Source organism: Phalacrocorax carbo, chromosome Z (assembly GCF_963921805.1).
Source record: "Phalacrocorax carbo chromosome Z, bPhaCar2.1, whole genome shotgun sequence".
NCBI classification, from domain to species: domain Eukaryota; kingdom Metazoa; phylum Chordata; class Aves; order Suliformes; family Phalacrocoracidae; genus Phalacrocorax; species Phalacrocorax carbo.
Window position 1 is genome coordinate 63,482,720 of NC_087548.1, and position 22,288 is coordinate 63,505,007.

General features: G+C 44.4%; 2 protein-coding genes across 2 annotated transcripts in view; both read right to left on the reverse strand.

Moving 5' to 3' along the window:
- PGGT1B (protein geranylgeranyltransferase type I subunit beta) overlaps positions 1 to 4,716 on the reverse strand; it is a 39,386-nt gene extending 34,670 nt beyond the window's left edge. Inside the window, 1 exon segment of the mRNA XM_064439636.1 lies at positions 4,577 to 4,716. Coding sequence (XP_064295706.1) covers positions 4,577 to 4,716 — 140 coding nt within the window.
- Positions 4,717 to 4,931: 215 nt separating this feature from the next.
- Positions 4,932 to 21,871, reverse strand: CCDC112 (coiled-coil domain containing 112). Its single transcript, XM_064439635.1, is given in 11 exon segments — positions 4,932 to 5,058; positions 5,139 to 5,257; positions 5,860 to 5,880; positions 5,882 to 5,956; positions 6,681 to 7,097; positions 7,914 to 8,304; positions 8,888 to 8,963; positions 10,211 to 10,300; positions 18,758 to 18,879; positions 20,927 to 21,042; positions 21,701 to 21,871. Coding segments are annotated over 11 exon segments (1,509 nt in total). The 5' UTR covers positions 21,752 to 21,871; the 3' UTR covers positions 4,932 to 5,027.
- Between the last annotated feature and the right edge of the window lie 417 nt (positions 21,872 to 22,288).

Here is a 22,288-nt window from a genome sequence, read left to right on the forward strand (position 1 = left end):
ACAGTTGCATTGCTTGCTCTGAGAGCACACCAAAGCAACAGCACTGGGTTAGGAACTTGAGATAGCTTGCTGTGAGAGAAAATGATCATGTAATGGTACCTTGGAAGTTCTGACTCAGACTGAAATCAGCTGGATGTATATTTTGCCACCCACACTTGCATCTGCCTATCCTACTTCTAGAAATTCTTGCTCTCCTTTCACCAGATAAGATGATGGATTGTGAAACAGCTGCTACACAGGCAGAAACTAGTTTAGCATGCTAAGGACAACCAAAAGTTAATGCCAGCTTTCCTTAGAAGGCTATGTTATAATTTGCAGTTACCTCACAAGCTGGTGAGCCACCTTAGCCATCAGTAGTAGGCACCTCTGAAAATGAGGAGACAGATGTGGACAGAAGCCTCTACAGCCACTTAATTTCTGCATGTGGTTCTGCATCTGAACCACAAACATGAAGACCAAAATAAAAATGGTGATGTAAGTCAGCCCAAAACACACCTCCAAAATAATTAATCTAATTAAAACAGAGCAGCTAAATGATGATTCAGCAGATACTGATCTCAATAAAATGGCACAACGTCACAGGGTGACATTCCTACCAGTGGGCTGACCTGCTGCTATAGTCATAATGTGGCCATTCACAAGCAGAGTTTAAGTCAACAACTTCTGCTTCAGAACTGTTATCATCTACGATTACATAGCACAAGTGATGGCTGCAACTCAGTTGAATAATGGTGACTTGTTAAGCTGAGGTTACTTGATTTTAAACCATCTCTTACTTTGATCCTCAACTTTTGCACTGCTTTTCATACCACTCTTACAAACAAAAGGTTTTAGTCTATAAACTGCTTGGGTACTCAACATTAGCATTCCCTTTTCAAAAAAATCCTTCCATGCAACTCTAAGGATCCTTGCACACACACACACAAAAATCAAACATGAAATAGGGTACTGCTCCATATTGCGGGTATACATGGCAGAAAATGTAAATTTACTCTGTGATCATTGGATTCTAAAGTAGGTCCCTTCACTATTATTAATACAAATAAAGTTTCTGAGTACTGAAAGCCAAAAAAAGTGTGTTGCACACAAAGGTATTTCTACATGGAACAAGTGTGTCTTTTAAGCCATCTTTTAAGCCGTCTGATGGCTAAAAGATTGTCCTTCAAAGTGCAAAATTAACACTTCCAAGCTGATATCAACTTTTGCCATTGAGCAGACCTATGTAACCCAAAATCTGCCTCTGGATAATAGCCCACTATTTCAAGCAAAATCACAACTTTTATAAAAAAACAAAACAAGGAATGTACTGTTAAGCTACAATAAGTTATTTCTTTGAAAGCTTGAGTACATTTTCCAATTTTCACAAACATTAAGCTTAACAATCTTTTACTGAAACTACTTAAAGACATTTTTATTCTATGTTACCCAGCTAAGCTCCTTCCAACGAGGCACAAACAACATGCCAACTTCAGCACTAGAAACTGCTGCAAACTAAAAACCACAAGACTGTAAGTACAAGACGGACAATAAATCTCATCTATACTTAAAAATACATAGATCAGATAAATAAATATAAGAAGTGGTTTTACATATAGTCAGTTTTCAATTTATTTAGTTAGAGCTGATTCTCTGTGTTAATAGTACCAGCGTGACTACGGAACAGCTCGTACAGTGCTGGAATTCACATGATGGGCAAGAACATCTGGCACCACTGGACACAGACAGGCCCTGATACAGCCATCCAGATGCTGCATCCTTACTCCATATGCTGTCCTGCCTCACAGAAAATTAACAGACACACGTGCTAAGACTAAGAAAGGCAACCCTTAGCAGCACCTTAGCTGACACACAGCATGCGGTGTAAAAAATTTACATACAGCAATTTCCAGACGGCGGCTCTTTGTAAGATGACCTCCAAGCTTGGCACCCCTTTCGCTGTATCTTTTCTTTATGCTTCTACTACTTCAGTTACTGTACATGTATTAATTTAGGAAGTCAAGCATCAAAGCTTGACAGCTGAAATTTATTTGTTAATTGACCTACCAAAAGCTTATGAACAGGTATCATTTGTCTTAAGTTCCCCTCCAAGACAAGTAAGTAAAGACATTTCTGATGATGGATTCAGAGCTCTTTGTCTTCAGGCGTGGAGAAAGACTACAGTTTCTCAGCACAATTCAGAAAGCATCTGAGCTGACCAATTTGAGAAACTAAGTAAGTGTGCTACAAAGAGCACCATGAGGCACCACAATCTGAAAGACTTCAGAGAGACTCGAGAGTTACATTCTCCTGCAAAACTTCACAGTACTGACTGACCATGTATGAAACACTATCATCTAGGTTATTTACAAACTACTGTTGCTGATGCTGCGTGTAATAGCTACAGACAAGAATCATTATGAAGGCTCTGAGCCAGTAAGTTGAGTAAGGAACATGAAATCAAATTTCTTTACTGTTGTACTCACTCTCTTAGTGTTTGACCAACTACAGCTTAAGTTAGAACGGACCAGCACTGGAAAATTTCATCCTCTACCACCCTGCCTGGCGACAACAGATGCAGTTGTTTCTGCTGCAGTGCAGTGAACCAAAACTCACTGACAAATAATTTTGTTTTTTTAAACAAGGGTCTTTTTAATTGGGTTTCCCTGTCTAGTTCACCATGGAATCACACAGATCACAGAATCGCAGAAGCATAGGGGTTGGAAGGGACGTCTGGAGCTCAGTGACCTTGAACCTGTCAAAAACATAATCTACGTACCTTCAAGGTCAAACTGGGAAAGATGCATTTATGGTTCAGTCCCCCACTTAGAATTGGTTAACAGACATGTATGTGCATCTGATCCTATACCTTAGATCAGAATAAGAGAACTGAAAAAGTAAAAACTTCATGACTTCAAAAAAATGCATGAATTTAGATGACTGCGATTCTTACTCTAATCGAAGGCTTCGACTGTGCCCTTTAGCCAAAAAATTAAGGCATTCTGAAATAGCTTCAAATTGACAGTTCCAATTTTTAAAATCAAAAATCAAATAAAAAACAAAGAAAAGAGTGTTTTTTCAGTGTGACACAGCCATTATGTACAATTCACTGGGCACTGGTTATGTATTGTGTCATGGCTACTATGACCACACATGAAATTTAAGTTAAGACAGTGCATTAATTTCTCAAAACAATTGGAGTTATTACTAGTACTATCCAGTAAGACTGGGGGAGTCTTCACATAAGCTAAAGGCTCTGTTTCAGCTCAGTGCCAAACTGCGTCAGCATGGCAATGTAAATCACGGAACAGAAATGTCTAGGTTGCCAAGGGCCTCTGGAGATCACTGGTCCCACCTTCTGTGGAAAGTGGGGCCTTAGGCAAGATGACCCAGGACCCTGACAAGCCAAGTCGTCAAGGGAGACTCCAGCACTTCACTGGGCAACCTATTTGTGGTTACTGCTCTAATGGTGAAGAACGTTATTCCTACACCCAGGCAATTTTACCTGAAGCGACTCATTCCCTCAGCCTCCTGCCCTGTCACCATGCTCCCTTGTGAAGGGTGCACCTCCATCTTTCTGTAACTAGTTTCTTGGTAATGGAGGACTGTGATCAGATCCTCCCTCCTCTCGGATCTGATCTACATCTAGGAAGTGAACAGACCCCAGTTATTTAGCCTTTCCCCCCACGTCACTGTGCCTAAGGTTAGCCCTTCACTTTATGTTCTAATACATCTGCACGTTACTGTAGCTTTAACGCCTAGAAAAAATTAAGAGTATGCATGCCTAGACTGCCTCTTGCTGTCATTTAAAATAACTGACAAAGTACACTGAAACATCACCTAATTCTTAATGAAAAAATTATACATATCTCTGAAATCAAAATTTCTAACTTTCCTTTTGAATATAAAGTTATGTGTCATTCCATGTGCAGTTCGGTGCTATCCATAACTAATCCTTAAGTGTTTTTGTCAAGTGTTTGTACTCTCCAGTGAAACAAAGCTTGATTTAGCAGGAAGACTTGCTCAAAGCCATTAAGCACTCTTCACAGCATGACTTGCAGGAGACTACAAAGTGAAAAGCATCTGATGATTTTATTAGTCGACTAAGAGATCAAACCCTTTACATGTCTCCAAGTTTTTGTCAAGTGCCACTTGACAAATTATCGATCCTTTTGTGCCTCAGATGCGACTGACTGTATGACGTGAAGGCTTCAAGAATCTTAAATAAATGCATTCTGAAGCCATTGCAGGGACAAGCGTCCCTCCAATTCAAAGCGAGGAGCATTCTTCACTAGCACGTTAACTCTTATACTAGCTAACGAAGATTTGCGTTATTCCTATTACATAAACAAGAGCCTTCTGCATGCTGACCTCGAGCCACAGACGGCTGGAGTAATTTATTTTAAAATCGGCTTCCAGCGTGGATTAGAAGAGCGAAACACAGGTCTGAAAAAGAAATTACAAGGATCCACAAGGCTTCCCTCGTGGATACGTGGGAGCCCAAGCGATCCCCGACTAGACCCCCGCATCAACCGCGGCGGGCGGGGGGGGGGGGGGGGGCGCCGGTGCCCGCGCCGCCCCGGCGGGCCCCGTCCGCTACCTGCTGGTCTCCAGGGACGAGTAGCGCTCGGGCAGGATCTGCAGGCAGCGCTGAAAGAACCGCACGTGCCGCTCGCGCAGGAACTCTAGCCGCTCAGGCTCCTCCGGGCACGACGACAACTCCGCCGCCGCCTCCGCCATCTTGCCGCCGCCCGCGCCCGGCGCGCCCCGATCGCGTCAGGCGCCGCTGCGCCGCGCCGCGCCCCGCCCCGCCCCCCCGAGACGTCACTGCCGGCGGCGGCCGGCCGCTGTCTGTCACGCAAACGGAAATACGTGCCGTCACGCCAACCCTGCCCGTCTGACAGGCGGCGTTTCAAATCCCGCTCTTTTTCGAACAACACAAATATAATACACATCATGGCATCAAGCAAATGTGACGACTCCAGAGGACTGCTGGCCTCTTCACAAGCAAGGAAGTCATTCCCGTGCGACAGGGACAGGCCCGTGCTCATCTATAACCCTTGCCACCAGGCTGGAGAAGCTCTAAAAACAAGGCAAAAAAGCATAAAGAGGTCATATACAACTGTATTTGTGTTATACCACACATCCATAATTATTCTCACCTATGAGGAGCTCGTAAAAGCAGTTTTGAAGCTGTTGGTGTGACCTCTTTCACGCGTTCCTCCCAGCCCTTGGTAGGTCTGTACAACCTGGACTGGTCTCTGGTGATGTGGACCTCGACCTCAGAGTGAAACAAACAAAATATTGGGCTATTTCATTGATCACAGAATGAGTTACATACACTCATTAGGTTTTCATCATATGAATAGGTGTGGACTAAACAAAATACAGTTGGCTAGCCAGAGGCTTTTCCTGCTGCACTATCACAAGAAATGGCAGAAACATGAACACCAGTAAGAGGGGCAACAACTGTTTGCCCTCATTGGTCATTTAAAAGGTTAATTGCTAAGAACCCAGACAATACTCCCAAAGCTCTTCTGGAACCTGCCTACTTAGTTAACTAATGATAGAAAACCATTTAATGAAACCATCACCCATACTGCAGCTCACCTGTATGACCTATAGGCCTTTCCCAGAACAAATATTGCCAGGAGACCATTTATTTATCTCCTGCCTTTTTTCTTTACACCCCCCCCCCCTTTTTTTTTAAACACAAGAACAACTATGGCTGCTGCATTTTTGTCTCCTGATAATGAGCACAACTTACTATTTAAATTTTTTCCCTTCATCAACCATTTAGATAAGTAAAAATAATTGCTTTTTAGAGCAATGAGGAAAAAGGCTGTTTAAACAACCACCTCAGGTTAAAAAAAGAAATGTTACCTTCTCTCTTAACTTTGCCAACCTTTTTTTCTTTTTCTCGTTTCTCTCCTTCTTTAGCTTGTTTTTGTAGAATCCTTAGCTCCAGTTTATGTACATCCTGAAACAAATAACAAATGGAAAAGCAAACTTATCTTTGGAAGTAGAACATATTGTAACAAAATATATACACACCCTTTTCACAGTTAATTTTTTTGTTTTGAAATTGCTTTGTCATAGTACAGAATAAAAAGTTGCACTAGATAGCTTACTCGCTACACAGCTTGTCCTGGACAAAGTATAGTTACACAGTATTGAAAAAAAAAGGATTGCAGTGGTTTAATCTCTGTTTACAAAAATTAACTCTAGTGTGAATGCTGACAGTAGTATTGGTTCTCCAGTAACTGGATTTACACTGAGATGGGATCTAACTTGACATTACAGCTACTGAAACCTGCAGGATCCTAAGCATCTCTTTTTATTTCATACCTGCATACAACAATCAGGTCTTTTCATGTTTTCTATAGCATGGAGAGCAACACAGCCTAAGCTGTTTTTCCCAAACATTTTCACAGTGAAGTAAATAAAACCACTTCTATATGTAGAAAAAAATATGGGCTTGAATAAACCTGTAGAATTTAAGATACTGAGGAAAAGCAACATCTTTGTCTAGAATAAAGTTTCATACTGTTTCTTGTAAGTAACATGCTGCTGTTCCTAGTGAATCAAAAATAGTTAATGAAACATGTGCATTAAGGATTTTTAAAAGTGTTTAACAGATTATATAATAGGAGGAAGTAGGTGTATTTAGAACAACATGCATAACTGGAGATGTAATTACGGACACGTTCTTGAAACTTAGTAATTTCTTCTGCAGCAATTCTCTTCCTTTCCTCCTTTTCACCTTCCTCTCTCTTCTCCTCTTCAAGCTTCTGAAGTTCCTCCTTTTCTTTCTTCTGCAAGGTATACCTTTCCAACAGTAATTTCATCTGGCATCGGCGCTGGCGTTCTTTCTGTTGCTTTTTCTCCTTCTCTTCTTCTAGTTTTAGTTGTGATGCTTGTTCCGTTGCAAATTCTATTGCTTTCTGTTTCTTCCACGCTTCAATTGCTGCTTGTTGTCTTCTTCTTTCTTCTTCTGTTTTTTGCTTCTGAGCTTCTTCATGCTGTAGCCATTTTTCCTTGAGCTTTTTTTCTGATTCCTCTTTCTCCTTCAAATTTCCTCCTTTTTCTTGCATCTGCTTTTCTTTCCACTTCTTAATTGACTGCAAGAGAACAGCAGGGAAAAAAAAAGGTTTTAATGAAAATTTTACACATTCTCTTTATTCGGTCTGATGAAAACATACACTCCAAGGATATAAACTGCTGATAGGAATTAGAAGTCTACTAAAGGCAAAACTTAAGGCAAAAAAAATGTCTCCTTTCTCCTGATCTTTTTTCCTACTTTTATGGATGACACAGGCAGCTTTAATATGTGCCTGCTAAAATTACTGAAGTTACAGCATTCATATTACCTTGGAGTAGTTATTAATGTTGGTGTAATATGCTTTTTTAAATGCAAATGTATTTCAGGTCTTAATTTTTTTCTTCAAATTAACAATTCCAATTACTATTTTATAATTCAGTTTCTGTCAGTGTATCTTTTATTACTCAGATGAATAGTTCTTGAAGGAATCATAGTTCTCTATGTCAGTATGGCAGAGGTATATTGCCTATACAGTGGGACAAATATTCTTAGGGACAGGTATAATTAGAACTGCAATTTCAGATAGGATCACTTACTGCTCTAGGATTGGCATCTAACTTTCTGGACGACTGCCATCAAAAGCCTTTAACATATACTTTGGCAATACACAGCCCACTTCAGTGAGTTGTTAGGTCTATGCTTATTGGTAATTCGGTAAGACAAATATTTTTGGCAAGTTGAGGATGCTAAAGGCTTCGGTTATACACCATCAACTGTAACAGAAATCCACCTAGCACCATCACCAGAGAAGCAACCACAAAAATAAGAAATGCATGCATTTTAAAAATAAGTACTTTTTCTTAATGCTACAAAAGCCCTAGAGGGATTATTTTACCTCTTTCTTTCTTTCATGGAAAATTAGAAATTCTCGATACCATCCGTCATGTTGTTCAATATCTTCTTTTGTTCTTCCACAGAGATACGCAAGGGCTTCATCCACATAAGATAGCCTTCCTTTGTGTTTTGTCCATACTTTTAGAAAATTTTGATAATCATAATCATCCCAGCCTCCCTGCCGCCCTCCTGCTCGCTGAAGAAATCTTGCAAACTCTACTACTTCTTCAGGTAGATGATTTTCAAGTGTTTTATCAACTGAGACCCTGGCTGATGGTAATTTCAAACCTTTTCTGGTTGTTGAGCTGCCTAACGCCCACAGTCCCACTTTTCTCTCAAAGACACTGAGCTCATTAATGGCAATTTTTTCCTCCTTCAAAAGCCGTTCATATCTGAAAAAAGAACAAACTCTCAAATGTAAGAAAAAAAATCCAGTATTCATTGCTTATTCACCAAGCATGAATTTTGGAACTGTTCAATGCCACACAAAAGCTATTGTTCAAAGATTAAGAACTGAAGTGTTAACACAGATGACAGCACAGTTGTAATGAACCCATAATAAAGCACGACACAACCACAATTAAGTTACCCTTTTAGGGAAAGCACACATTTATGGCATTCAAACACCTGACACCAGTAGAGAGAATGGAAAAAAACCCCACCCACTTAAAAAACAAAACAATAGCAACAACAAAAAAAACATGACCTAATAATCTTTTCTGCGGCTTTTATCTGAGAAGCCTTTTCACAGGCAATTCATCGTTACACTGGATCACTGCAATAGCTATACAAACAGCCTCCCTAAAAGGCTGTTTATCAACATTCTAATATTGATAGTTTGAGTTTTGATTTACATACCATAGGAATCGCTAGCAACAGAGTAAATCAAAAGAATAATTTACTTGATTAATGCAAAGTTTTCATTGTGTCTTACAAAAGCACTTTTTCTTGTAGCTGAATCATGTATAAACATACATTTGCCTCTGTTCCTCTTTAAAAGCATTGATTGCATTTTCAGCTTCTTCCATCATTTCTTTGAGCTTGTCCACAACTAAAAAGGAAAAGAAGAAAAGAGCATAACACTTAATAAGTTGACAGTATTTAACACTAATTCAGCACTGCCCAAAAATGTAGGCACTTGCAGAGACTTCTGGGACACTTTTATTTCAGAGTACAAAAAAGCATGCATTTCTATCTCTGCCTTAGAAGACAGACTCTCATTTATTCAAAAGGTGTGATTTCACACTGATTTAGCTAGCTGGATGCAAATCCCAGTATAAATGTTTATTTCCATTAAACAAGTCTCGTTCTGAGTGACCTTCAACTGATTCACAGAATAAGGCAGCCTTCTCCTAAAGAGTTTCCACTTCTGGTTTTTATAACCATGCAGTTAGTGACTTAAGATGCACACTCAAATCTTTAGTTTATACCAGACTGCAGCAGTCCTATTTAATCTACAGGTCACTACTTTAACAAAGCTAACAAAGAAACATCAGAGAAAGATGGTAATACAGCTGTCTAGAGGTCTATTTTGCAATGGTAGAAATATGTTTTAGAACCTTTTTTAAACCAGCACAACATCTGAATGGACACATATTGAACACATAGTTTAACTAACCTGGCCTTAAAAAATAAACTAAATTGGTTGAGTTATGTCATCTAAAGCTCTTAGTTCAGCTTTCATGCCTTGTTAGTTCTTGGTATCTTTACTGACAGCTTAAGGAGATAATGCATTTTTTAATAGAATAGATACTGAATAAATGAAATGAGGTGCATTTAATCTAGCATCAGAAAGCCCTCAGCTAGTAGCAGGACTTCTGCCTGAGCTCCACACGAGGTACTAGAGCATCACAGAAGAATGGTTCTTTCAGTGCCTATTTCCCAGAAGTTTCAAAAGATCCAAACAGAACGAGTTGTTTCAGCATCTTCCACAGAATATTCCAGCTTACACTTCAAGCCATGTGGACGGCTAGAAATGAGTTCCCTGTAGACCCTACTCTGTGACCTTTTACCAGATGAAAGGGAGCTATACCTAAATGGCACTAGAATATGAACTGTATTTTATGTAAGGCAAAGAGTTACATACAGAAAATACCTGGCTTTCAACAGCCTGAAGAAACAAACCCATACCGCTTCCAACTGCACAATCTTTCACCATTTCTTACTTTTCTGCATTCTTCCCTTCCCAGATTCCTGGAAAAAGCAGACTGGAGAAGTCTGCAAGAGAATCATAAGCCCAACTGTGCAAGAAACCTGTCTGTAGAGGAAAATGGTTTTAAATCTGTCGTCACAACTTACATTCTGGTGTAGGCTTCACGTCTTTTAATTGTTGCTGAAGTCTCTTCACATAATTTTGTATTTTTGATAGCTGCTGCAGGATTTTACCCTCTGTTAAACAAAATAAGGTGTTGATAGTTCTAATGGTTTCTCTGTGCATTAAATTCAAATAAAAGAACAAGAGCAATGAAGTGTCTGAAACAAACTGGGGATTTCATCTAAGCAGGGACACAAATTCTGTTTGATCAGAAGAAACTGTCATCATACTGAGCACAGACAATATTCTCCAAATCTTATCGGGTCCAAGATGTAAATGTAACAAAATTTACCTAAGACATGACCCTAATAGTTCCTGCTGAGACCACAGAAAGTGTAGAAGCACATAGATCATGCTGAAAGACCAGAACATAGTAATGGGGAGTTTGGGGGTTCTAGTATCTGCCCAAAGATCATACTCTAACAGCCCTTCACACCTCACATGTAGTGCCTTACACCTCTCATCTTTGTCCTCTTTATTATCTCACAACAGTAACTCCATCCGTAGTTCCATGCTCGCTTCTCACCCCTGGAAAGTTTTCTGAACTTTTTAGCTTAGTCACTTCTCAGAAATATTTACATTTCTTAAGAATTGCAAGATGTAAAGGATATGATAAGTTTCCTTAATGAAAAGACACACATTAAAACTCACATAAGTTTGTAAGGTAAGTGTAGTTTTAGTTGTCTTTACATGTCCTTTCCCTTCTTCAGCTTATTTTCTTTTGATCATCTTTATCAGAAGGCATAGCAGGATTTGATTACTTTTGAAAGAACCTATGTACTGTGACCAGGGAGTCACTTTTTTTTCCTTAAGTATTTAATTAGTCTGTATGTAGAACGGATATTGTGTACTGTCACACAGCACTTTTTAGACCGAATATTCATTATCTACAAATCTGAAAAATGCAAACACAATTTAAAAGTATATTAAAAGGCAGCAGTTTATAAAAACTTATGTTTCAGTAAGTATATATTTATTGTTCCTTAGCTAGACTACATTAGATTTTGCAATACACACAAAAAATTGATTCCAAGTTTCTAAAACGGTATTTTTCTGCTGAAGTTGTGTCATGTTTTTAGCTGGGATAGAGTTAACCTTCTTCACTGCAGCTGGCACAGTGCTGTGCTCTGGACTTAGTATGAAAACAGTGTTGATAACACATCGATGTTTTAGTTATTGCTGGGTAGTGCTTGTACTAGTCAAGGCCTTTTCCAGCCTCCCGTGCTCTGCCGGGTGCACAAGAAGCCAGGAGGGGAGGGGGCACAGCTAAGAGAGCTGATCCAAACTGGCCAAAGGGATATTCCATATCATGTAACATCATGCCCAGTATGTGAACTGGGGGGAGCTGGCCAGGGAAGGGAGGCAGCAATCGTGGCTCCCTCCCCCATCCCACAGGGGTGGGGGGAGTGAGCAAGCGGCTGCGTGGTGTTCAGTTGCCAACTGGGGCTGAACCACGACAGTCCTTTTTGGTGCTTGTCGTGGTTTAGCGGCAGCTCAGCCCCACACAGCCGCTCGCTCACTCCCCACCGGGAGATGGGGGAGAGAATCAGGAGGGTAACGCTCGTGGGTTGGGATAAGAGCAGTTTAATAATTAAAATTAAAAGAAAAACAACAGTAGAAATGCAATGTAAAGGAGAACAACGAGAGGCGCAAAGCCCCGGGGGGGGGGGGGGAAGGGAGGGGAGAGGGGGAACGAACCGCCGGAACAAACTGCCCGCGCCGCAGCCGCGCGCCGCCCGCCGACCCGACACCGCGCCGCCTCCGCGCTGACGCTGCAACTGCCCCCACCTCAATATATTGGTCACGGTGTCACATGGTATGGAATGAACCTGCCATTGGCCAGTCAGGGTCAGCCGCCCCCACCATGGCCCTGCCCCTCCCAGTCCCCCCCGCCACGCGGCAGAGCGCGGGAAGCTGGAAAGGTAGCCGACCCCCACAGTGAGGAGAATTAACCCTTCTCAGCCAAAACCAGCACATTCTCCACCCCTTATTCCATACCATTTACACCATGCCCAGGTCCCATATGATGCAATACAACCATACCAACCACCACCCCTCCCCTTCCCATCCTTTAACATAATACACAGACATCATTCCCTTAGTTCATGGACCTTCCCTGTACAATGTCCATTAAAAATGTCCATTGAGTTCATCCAGTCCATGACTCTGGGCTCCATCTGTTGTATCAGTCTTTCCGGGTGGGAGAGATGGTGTGTGGCGATTGGCACCTGTTGTTCTTTGACCTTCAGCAACCCCACCACAGAAGGGTCCTTTGAGAGACCGGGCAAGGTAGACAGCTGTTCAGTTTCCTCCGTCTCCAAGGCAGCTACACCAAAAGCCCACTTGTAACCTTTTGGGTCCTTGAAATACCCTTTCCTGAGGTAGTCTATGCCAAGGATGCACGGAGCCTCTGGGCCAGTCACAATGGGGTGCTTTTGCCACTCATTCCCAGTTAGGCTCACTTTGGCCTCCAATACAGATAGCTCTTGGGATCCCCCTGTCACTCCAGCAATGCTGATGGGTTCTGCCCCATATAGTTCGATGGCATTAAGGTGCACTGTGCGCCGGTGTCCACTAAAGCTTTATACTCCTGTGGGTCTGATGTGCCAGGCCATCGGATCCACACAGTCCAGTAAGCCCGGTTATCCCTTTCCTCCACCCGGCTGGAGGCAGGGCCCCTCTAGTCCTGATCATGGCAGTCACAACTCACTTCCTGCAAATGTGAATCAGGAGTCCTTCTATTACACTTAGAAATAAAATCTGCGCTTCTACTCCTCTGTCTGGGGACTTGTTCACTGGAAATTGGAGCAGCGGCTTTCCTGGAAGAGCCCCCCTGAGTGACTGTTCTTCCTTGCAGTTCATGCACTCGTGCCTGTAGGGTCGAGGTAGGCTTGCCATCCCACCTCATCATGTCCTCTCCGTGGTCACGCAGGTAGAACCATAGGGTGGCCCGTGGTGTGTATCCCCTTCTTGGAGCCAAAGGACGCTTATTCCTAACAGCTGAGACACTGCTCTGTCGCAGTGGGGAGTAGGACAGATCTTCTTTGAGTTGCTGGACCTCTTGGGATAGTTTCTCCACAGCAGAGACAAGCAAGGAAGAGATATTTGTGTCGTAATCTCGGAGTTTATCTATCACCTCTGCCACTGTTGGTGTCTCATCATCTTTCCAGGACATCACTGCCAATGAGTTTGCATGCGAAGATGGTGTGCTCCGTACAAACTTCCGCCACATGGGTCGTGTGCACTCGGCTTCATCTGGATCTTTGGATGACCGTTGATCGTCCAGGTCACCATAAATCACCTCAAACACAGCTAATTCCCTTAGATACTGGATGCCTTTCTCCATAGTTGTCCATTTTCCTGGGCGATATGTAACATCTTCTTTAAAGGGATACCTTTCCTTCACTCTAGACAGGAGTCGCCTCCAGAGGCTGAGGGCTTGTGGCTTTTTTCCTATTGCTTTGTCAACGCCCCCTTCCCCAGAAAGGGATCCCAATTGTTTGGCTTCTTTTCTCTCTAGTTCCAGGCTACTGGCCTCATTATCCCAGCATCGGAGCAGCCAGGTGACAATGTGCTCACCTGAACGACGGCTATAATCTTTTCGCATATCTCGCAACTCGCTTAAGGACAGGGATCGGGTGGTCTCTATTTCATTTATTACTTCTCCCTCCTCTCCCCGCGATGGCCCTGGTTCTTCATCATCCCGTTCTAAACGAGTTGATGTCCGCTTCCAATATTTTGTCTTGTGTATGGGGGCAACTGATACTGGTACGGGTTTATTTTCTGAGCTAGTTCCGGTACTTGTTGTGGGGGTTTGAGTGGCTGCAGTGCCTGTCGTCAGGGCTGGATTGTCTACAGTGCCAGTCACTTTGCATTTCAATCCAGAGACATTCTCTTCCCCCTGGGGGCACTGAATACTGTTGAGCAGGGCTCGGTATGCATGGGCCAGACCCCAGCATGTTGCAGTTATCTGTGTCTCTCTGGAGTTCCCAGCGTAACAACATACTTTCTCCAAATATTCTACTAGTTTTTTAGGATTCTGCACTTGTTCGGGGGTGAAACTCCAAAACACTGGGGGTGCCCACTGCCCTAGGTATTTGCCCATGCTATCCCACATGCCCTGCCACTCGTAACTATCAAGCCTCGGGGCAGATTTCTGGGTGATATTCTTAAGTTGCTTAGTCAAAACCAAAACAACCTGCCCAAAAACTAACAATAAGTGCACCTTAACCACCCAAGGATGTTCAAGATACAAAGACGTTGTTGTAAGAAAGGCATAGGCATCATAGAACAAAGTTGCAAAGGTATTATTCTGTATTTCCTCCATATAAGATCTCTCAGAGGAGGAGGTATAATTACTAATTGCCTCAACAAGGTGGTATCCGAAGTACAGTAACGGTTTCAGCAAAAACCCCAAATACCAGATAAAGCTGAAAACGAGTGTTTGTATAACAAATCTTGTAGGCAAAACGTTACTAATCACAGCAGAACACAGCAGACTCAACAAATCAACACCAATCTGTAACACCAACTGCAAAAAGGACAACATGGTGCTGTGACCAGCAGCTGTTGTTATCTCCAACCCTTGAGCCCCACGTTGGGCGCCAAAAAGACTGTCGTGGTTTAGCGGCAGCTCAGCCCCACACAGCCGCTCGCTCACTCCCCACCGGGAGATGGGGGAGAGAATCAGGAGGGTAACGCTCGTGGGTTGGGATAAGAGCAGTTTAATAATTAAAATTAAAAGAAAACAACAGTAGAAATGCAATGTAAAGGAGAACAACGAGAATTAAAAGAAAACAACAGTAGAAATGCAATGTAAAGGAGAACAACGAGAGGCGCAAAGCCCCGGGGGGGGGGGGGGGAAGGGAGGGGAGAGGGGGAACGAACCGCCGGAACAAACTGCCCGCGCCGCAGCCGCGCGCCGCCCGCCGACCCGACACCGCGCCGCCTCCGCGCTGACGCTGCAACTGCCCCCACCTCAATATATTGGTCATGGTGTCACGTGGTATGGAACGAACCTGCCATTGGCCAGTCGGGGTCAGCCGCCCCCGCCATGGCCCTGCCCCTCCCAGCCCCCCCCGCCACGCGGCAGAGCGCGGGAAGCTGGAAAGGTAGCCGACCCCCACAGTGAGGAGAATTAACCCTTCTCAGCCAAAACCAGCACAGTGCTCAACGCAGGGCACAAAGGGTTTGAGATAATAACAGTTTCTGGGCACAGCGTTGATTCATCTTTCTCAGTATTAGTTGGTCCAGCCTACACCATGCTGATTTTGAAGTACACATTAAAAATTGCTGTTGGTTTTTGTAGTTTGCTGTGCTCTGCAGTGATTAGAGATGTTTTGCCTGGGAAGGTTGTTATTAAAACACTGGCCTTGAGCATTATTGGTCTTGCATGGAAGCTGTTAACTGTACTTCGGGTACCACCTCATGGAGCCAATTAGCAATTATACCTCCTCCTCTGAGAGGTTTTTTACGGAGGAAATACAGAATGGCACCTTAGCTACCATCTTCTATAATGCCTCCTCCTTCATTACAACAACTTTTCAGTATCCTGAACATCCTTGGGTAGTTAAAGATACATCTGTTGGTATTGCTTTGGCAGACAGTTTCAGTTCTGTCTAAGGTTAATCAGGAATTTAGGAATATCATCCAGAGATCTGCCCCAAGGCTTGATAGCTATGCATGGCAGGGTATGTGGGACAGTATGGGCAAATGCCTAAGATGGTGGGCACCCCCAGTGTTGTGGGACTTCACTCCTGAACAAGTGCAGAATCCTAAAAAATTAGTAGACTATTTGGAGGAAGTATGCTGTCACCCTGGCAATTCCAGAGAGATACAAATCACTGCAATGTGCTGAGGCCTGGCACATGCCTATCAAGCCCTGTTTAACATTATTCAGTACCCCCAAGGGGAAGAGAAGGCCTCTGGATCTAAAAAGACAAAGACAAGGAAAGTGACAAGCACTGTGGCCACTCAAACCCCCATGACAAGACACTGCAGCTACTCCAACCCCGGTGACAAGCGTTGCAACTGAATCAGAGGACCAACCCATGCCAGTATCAGTAGCCCCTTTACACAAGAAGAAATCCTGGAAGAGAAAGTCAACTCGTTTAGAAAGTGATGATGGAAGAGCAGGGCCATCACGAGAGGAGGAGGAAGAGGAGGAACTTGTACAAGAAACAGAGACCATCTGATCCCTATCCTTTAGTGAGTTGCGGGATGTGCGAAAAGATTTCGGCCATCATTCACATGAGCACATTGTCACCTGGCTGCTGCAATGCTGGGATAACGGGTCCAGCAGTCTGGAATTAGAGGGGAAGGAAGCCAAACAACTGGGATCCCTCTCTAGGGAAGGGGGCATTGACACAGCATTTGGAAAAGCGGCACAAGCCCTCAGCCTCTGGAGGTGACTCCTGTCCGTTGTGAGAGAAAGGTACCCCTTCAAGGAAGATACTGTATATCGCCTTGGAAAATGGATGACCATGGAGAAATGTATCCAGTACGTGAGGGAACTAACCATGCTTGAGGTGATTTATAGTGACCTAGACGATCAACAGTCACCCAAAGGTCCAGATGAAGCCGAGTGCACACGACCCATGTGGCGGAAGTTTGTACGGAGCACACCACTGACACATGGGAATTCATTCGCAGTAATGTCCTGGAAAGATGATGAGGCACCAACGGTGGCGGAGGTGATGGATAAACTCCAGGATTACAAAGAAAATATCTCTTCCTCCCTCATCTTGGCTGTGGAGAAACTATCCTGGGAGTTCCAGCAATTCAAAGATATGTCCTACTCCCCACCAGTACGTACCAGTATCTCAGCCATTAGGAGTAAGCGTCCCTTGGCTCAAGAGAGAGGATACACACCACAGGGCACCCTATGGTTTTAACTGCGTGACCACAGAAAGGACATGAAGAAGTGGGATGGAAAACCTACCTCGACTCTAGAGGCATGGGTACATGAGTTGCAAGGAAGAATAATCACTCATGGGGGTTCTTCCAGGAGAGCTGCTGCTCCAGTTTCCAGTAAGCAATTCCCCAGACAGAGGAGCGGAAGCACTGATTTTATTTCTGATCCTAATAGAGACACTTGTGATTCATATTTAGAGGAAGTGAGTGACAAATACTATGATCAGGAATAGAGGGACCCTGCCTCCAGCCAAGTGGAGGAAAGGGATAACCGGGTTTACTGGACTGTGTGGATCCGATGGCCTGGCACATCAGACCCACAGGAGTATAAAGCTTTAGTGGACACCGGCACACAGTGCACCCTAATACCATCAAACTATATAGGGGCAGAACCCATCAGCATTGCTGGAGTGACAGGGGGATCCCAAGAGCTATCTGTATTGGAGGCCAAAGTGAGCCTAACTGGGAATGAGTGGCAAAAGCACCTCATTGTGACTGGCCCAGAGGCTCCGTGCATCCTTGGCATAGACTACCTCAGGAGAGGGTATTACAAGGACCCAAAAGGGGACAGAGTCCCTGTAGTGCACATGAAAAATACGTTGGGGAAAACAGTCTGGGTTCTTCCTGCCTCAGGCAAAGGGGAATGATAAATGAAACCTGTATATTCTACTGAAGGACGAGAAGGTGGGTAGGGGTTACTGAAGTTGTATTGGATAGTATGGGACCTGAGCATGATGTAAATGGTATAGAATAAGGGGTGGATACTGTCATAGTTGGGATAGAGTTAACCTTCTTCACTGCAGCTGGCACAGTGCTGTGCTCTGGATTTAGTATGAAAACAGTGTTGATAACACATCGATGTTTTAGTTGTTGCTGGGTGGTGCTTGTACTAGTCAAGGGCTTTTCCAGCCTCCCGTGCTCTGCCGGGTGCACAAGAAGCCGGGAGGGGAGGGGGCACAGCCAAGGGAGCGGATTCAAACTGGCCAAAGGGATATTCCATATCATGTAACGTCATGCCCAATACGTTAACTGGGGGTAGCTGGCCGGGGGAGGCAGGCAGCAATCGCGGTCGGGGACCAGCAGCATTGGTCGGCAGCTGGTGAGCGGTTGTATCGCTTGTGTTTCTCGTTTTTTTCCCTTTTCCTTTTTATTATATTATTTTTATTATTATCATAATAATATTTATTTTATTTTAATTATTAAACTGTTCTTACCTCAACCCACAAGTTTTTGGGGGTTTTTTTTGATTTTACGCTTCCGATTCTCTGCCCCATCCCACAGGGGTGGGGGGCGTGAGCGAGTGGCTGCGTGGTGCTAGTTGCTGACTGGGGCTGAACCATGACAAGTGGTCATGGGTGGCACTACTACATTAAAGATTAAAAGAAAACAGTTAATAACATGTAAGTCCCAAAACATTTATCCTGCTGAATTTTGCAAGAGAATTGTGGAGGTCTTTGTTATAAGCAGCACACATCATGAAATACCACACTTTTATCTGCATCTACCTTCCACCTGAACTAATCTCTCTGTACCCATGATTATAAAACCGTCTAAACGAACGACAGTAGAGTAAAAAAAAAAAAAAGTAAAACAAAACACCCAAATAAAACACCACTTACTTTCAGTTTTCCTGCTGACAGCCATAGTATGTTCCAGTTCCTCTAGTATGCTGTATTCTACCCTGAAATCATTCTTCCTATTGTAAAGATGTCCGTTTTTGTCTTTTTCTATACTGGCAAGCCTGGAAAAAAAGGTTGCCACACTGAGTAAGACATGAATACTTAGCAAAGCCCCAAGATTTTCCAAGGTTAGTATCCAGCTAAGGCTGTATTAACAGGACTGTCTTAGATTTTTATACAAAACACTGGTTGTTCCTACAGCTGTTTTCAAGGAAAAATCTTCCTGCAGTTATAACACTACACACCAAAGAAACCCAAGGACTTGAATAAGAGAAAGAAGTTAACAGGGAAATTACCTCACTGACAGGTAGTCACACTGAAACGGTCTGAAATTTCATCCGTATGCTCACTAGCAGGGAGCTTTTTGAGAGCTTTCACCGGAAAGCGCAGGGACAGACAGGCTGTATTAATGCAGTTGCACGCATAGGTGGAGCCCCAGCACAGACGGAACAAGTACATTCCCTCAGCCTTAATATTAGTAATAGTACTACTGCAACTGAAGTTTCAAATTCATTAGCATTTAACTTACGATATTAAAGCTGCTACCTTACTGACTATGCTTTACATATAGTACAGAGAACTGTAAGGAGCTGGGGTTGTTTAGTCTGGAGGAGGCTAAGGAGAGACCTTATCGCTCTCTACGGCTACCTGAAAGGAGGCTGTAGCGAGGCGGGGGTTGGACTCTTCTCCCTAGTAACAAGCGATAGGACGAGAGGAAATGGCCTCAAGCTGCGCCAGGGGAAGTTTAGGTTGGATATTAGGAAAAACTTCACCGAAAGGCTTGTCAAACATTGGAACAGCCTGCCCAGGGAGGTGGCTGAGTTTCCATCCCTGGAGGTATTTAGAAGGGTAGACGTGGTACTTGAGGATATAGTTTAGCGGTGGACTTGGCAGTGATAGGTTAGCAGTTGGACTCGATGATCTTAAGGGTCTTTTCCAATCTTAACAATTCTATGATTTTGCTTTCTTACTCAGGTCAGAAGCTTTAGAGTAGAACAGAGTGGGATGTGCTTTGCCTTACTACAACCAGGCAGTGTGTTAGGGTCTGACCTACAGAACAGGACATGCCAAAGTGTCTGCAGCTCCAAGCACATCTGTGAAGTTTGGTGCCATGTCGCTAGAGATCAGAACAGCCACGTTGCACAGAGACATCTGGTAGGATTCCCAACGTTAACCAACACTACCAACAGCCCAAGAATCTCTCTCAGTAGCAGCCTTGTTTTTCAGGAAACTACTGCTCCTATAGGGGTTTGAACCATATAGGGTGCAGTTTATGGTTCACAGTCTAAATGCTTTGCTGTCCACTGGACTTTACAGAGCAGACCCTAGTCCCAAATCTCCACACACAGTGCACTAGAAGCCTTCAGAGCGCAATTACAGAAGGACAATGACTGTAGTTAAATGGCATGCCTTGTTTGAAGTTGCTTGGCAATGTCTACATTACCCAGCAGTCATTTTTTGAGCCATAACTCAGGATCCTCTAAGGAGAAGCCAATTCAGTCAGGCAGCATAAAACACTGCTGTGAGACTTAAGTGTCACTGTTCATTCCAGATTCACAACCACAAACCTCTCCTTCAGCTGGGTGGCTACGTCAGCTCTTCCTCATAAAGCTCATCCGTGCAAAAGGAAACCTCCCTGTCTTTCAACTGCCAGTGCAGTTGTTACAGCACTTACTCAGGATGTGGAGAAAGAGATATAAATCACTTATGTGCCTCAGGTGTCTTGAACCCCCATTTTCCAAAGCAGTGGCCTAGATATTCTAGATTAAGTACGTTCAATCTTCTCTGAGGAAGCTGTTGTAATGCTGCAGCAGCTCTCCTTTTGTTGGCATGTCTTAGAGGCTTTCGGTCCTTAGAAGGGCAAGCACAGCTGAGTAGGAAAACTGAGAACTCAATTATGCCACATGCACTCTTTTTTGTGCATGTAGTGTAGCGACAGCTTACTACAGATGACTGACCAAAGTCCAAATGGTAATTAGAACAACAGGGCTAAGTGCCTGAAAAGGAGATCTTAGCCTAAAGGCTTCATTACCATAAATTCTTACCATGAACCTTGTGTTATGTTACCTCCAGAACAGTGTGAAAACATGATAAAAGTGTTTAACTTACTGAGTTTTTAGCTTTTCTGCAGTTCTTATGAATTCAATTTTTTTAGCTTGTTCAGCTTTCATCTTCTGGTACTGAATTTGTCGACTAGCACCCGCAGTACTGCAACAGCTGTCATTCTGTACATAACAAAATGAAGTATTATTCAAAACCAATACTTTTTAAATGCTGGTTGGTTAATTTTAAGCAGACACCACCACAGTGCAGAGTAACAGCATTAACTTCAGTTCTATACTGACGCTATTCAACTAATTTTAAGTCACACAGGTGTAAAACTGGAGCAAGGGCTGATGGCAAGCTGATGATTATACAAAAATGCATTCAAGAGAAAAACAGAAAGGCTGCAACATCAGCTTACTCTACCAGAGGCTGCTCACCACACTGCAGTACTAAATCAAGGCAATTGCCTTGCCTCTCTCGTGGCAGCGTCTGAGGAGCCAGAGTAACCACCTACCTGGCTATAAGCATGTAATCTACGGTTAGCAGATTACCCCCATTTCATCTTGTTCAAAAAAAGGACTAGCTTAGCTTCTGAAATCTGCTTACTGTCCCTTGCAGATTACCAGCTTTTATTCACAGCAACCCTGGCCATCCTTAACAGAGCTGCTGCTGCGAGCGCAGATTATGAAACCGCCAGCTCAGGTTACGGACCGACCTTGCTGAGGCCAGCCCGGCGAACCCGCGCCGCTTCCCGCAGCTTTCTTTTTAACGTTGACGCCTACACCTCGTAGGAATTCCCCCTTCCCCGCGGGAAGGGCCGGCGGGCCGGGCCTTTACCTGTGGCTGCCCGGCGGCCGCCGCAGCAACGGCCATCGCCAGCGCGGCCATGTCGGCGGCACCGCGGTCCCGGCCCGCCGGCGGCGATCAGGACAGGCCCCGGCGTGCCGCCACTTCCAGCCTCCCGAAACCCCGGGATTTCGGCCGAAAGAAGGCGGGTTTCTGCGCGGAGCGTCTGCCCCGCCTCCTCCGAGCCGCACGGCGCCTGTGTGAGGCGGGCCGCCGCCGCCGCCGCGCCGCTGCGGGCGTGCGCGGGCTGGGGCGGGGGCGGGCGCGCGGGCTGGCGGGACCCCGGCTGCCCGCCGGTTCTGTCAGAGGCCCCGGTTGCCTTGGAGAGCTGGGGCCGCAGGCTGGGCGTCGCAAGCGGGTGTCCCCTCGGGGCGGCGGGCTGGAGCCCCGGCGGGCAGCGGCGCCCCGGCCCGCGGGCTGTTGCGGCATACGGCTAATTGTGTACCTAGAGGTCCGCCACAGGCGTGGCAGCAAGCCGTGCTGGCTGTGGGGTGTCCCGCTCTTCTCTCAGGCTGCTGCTAATAGTGAAGAGCCATGTGGGGGTTGTAATTTGACTATGACTGACTAATCTGTCTTGCG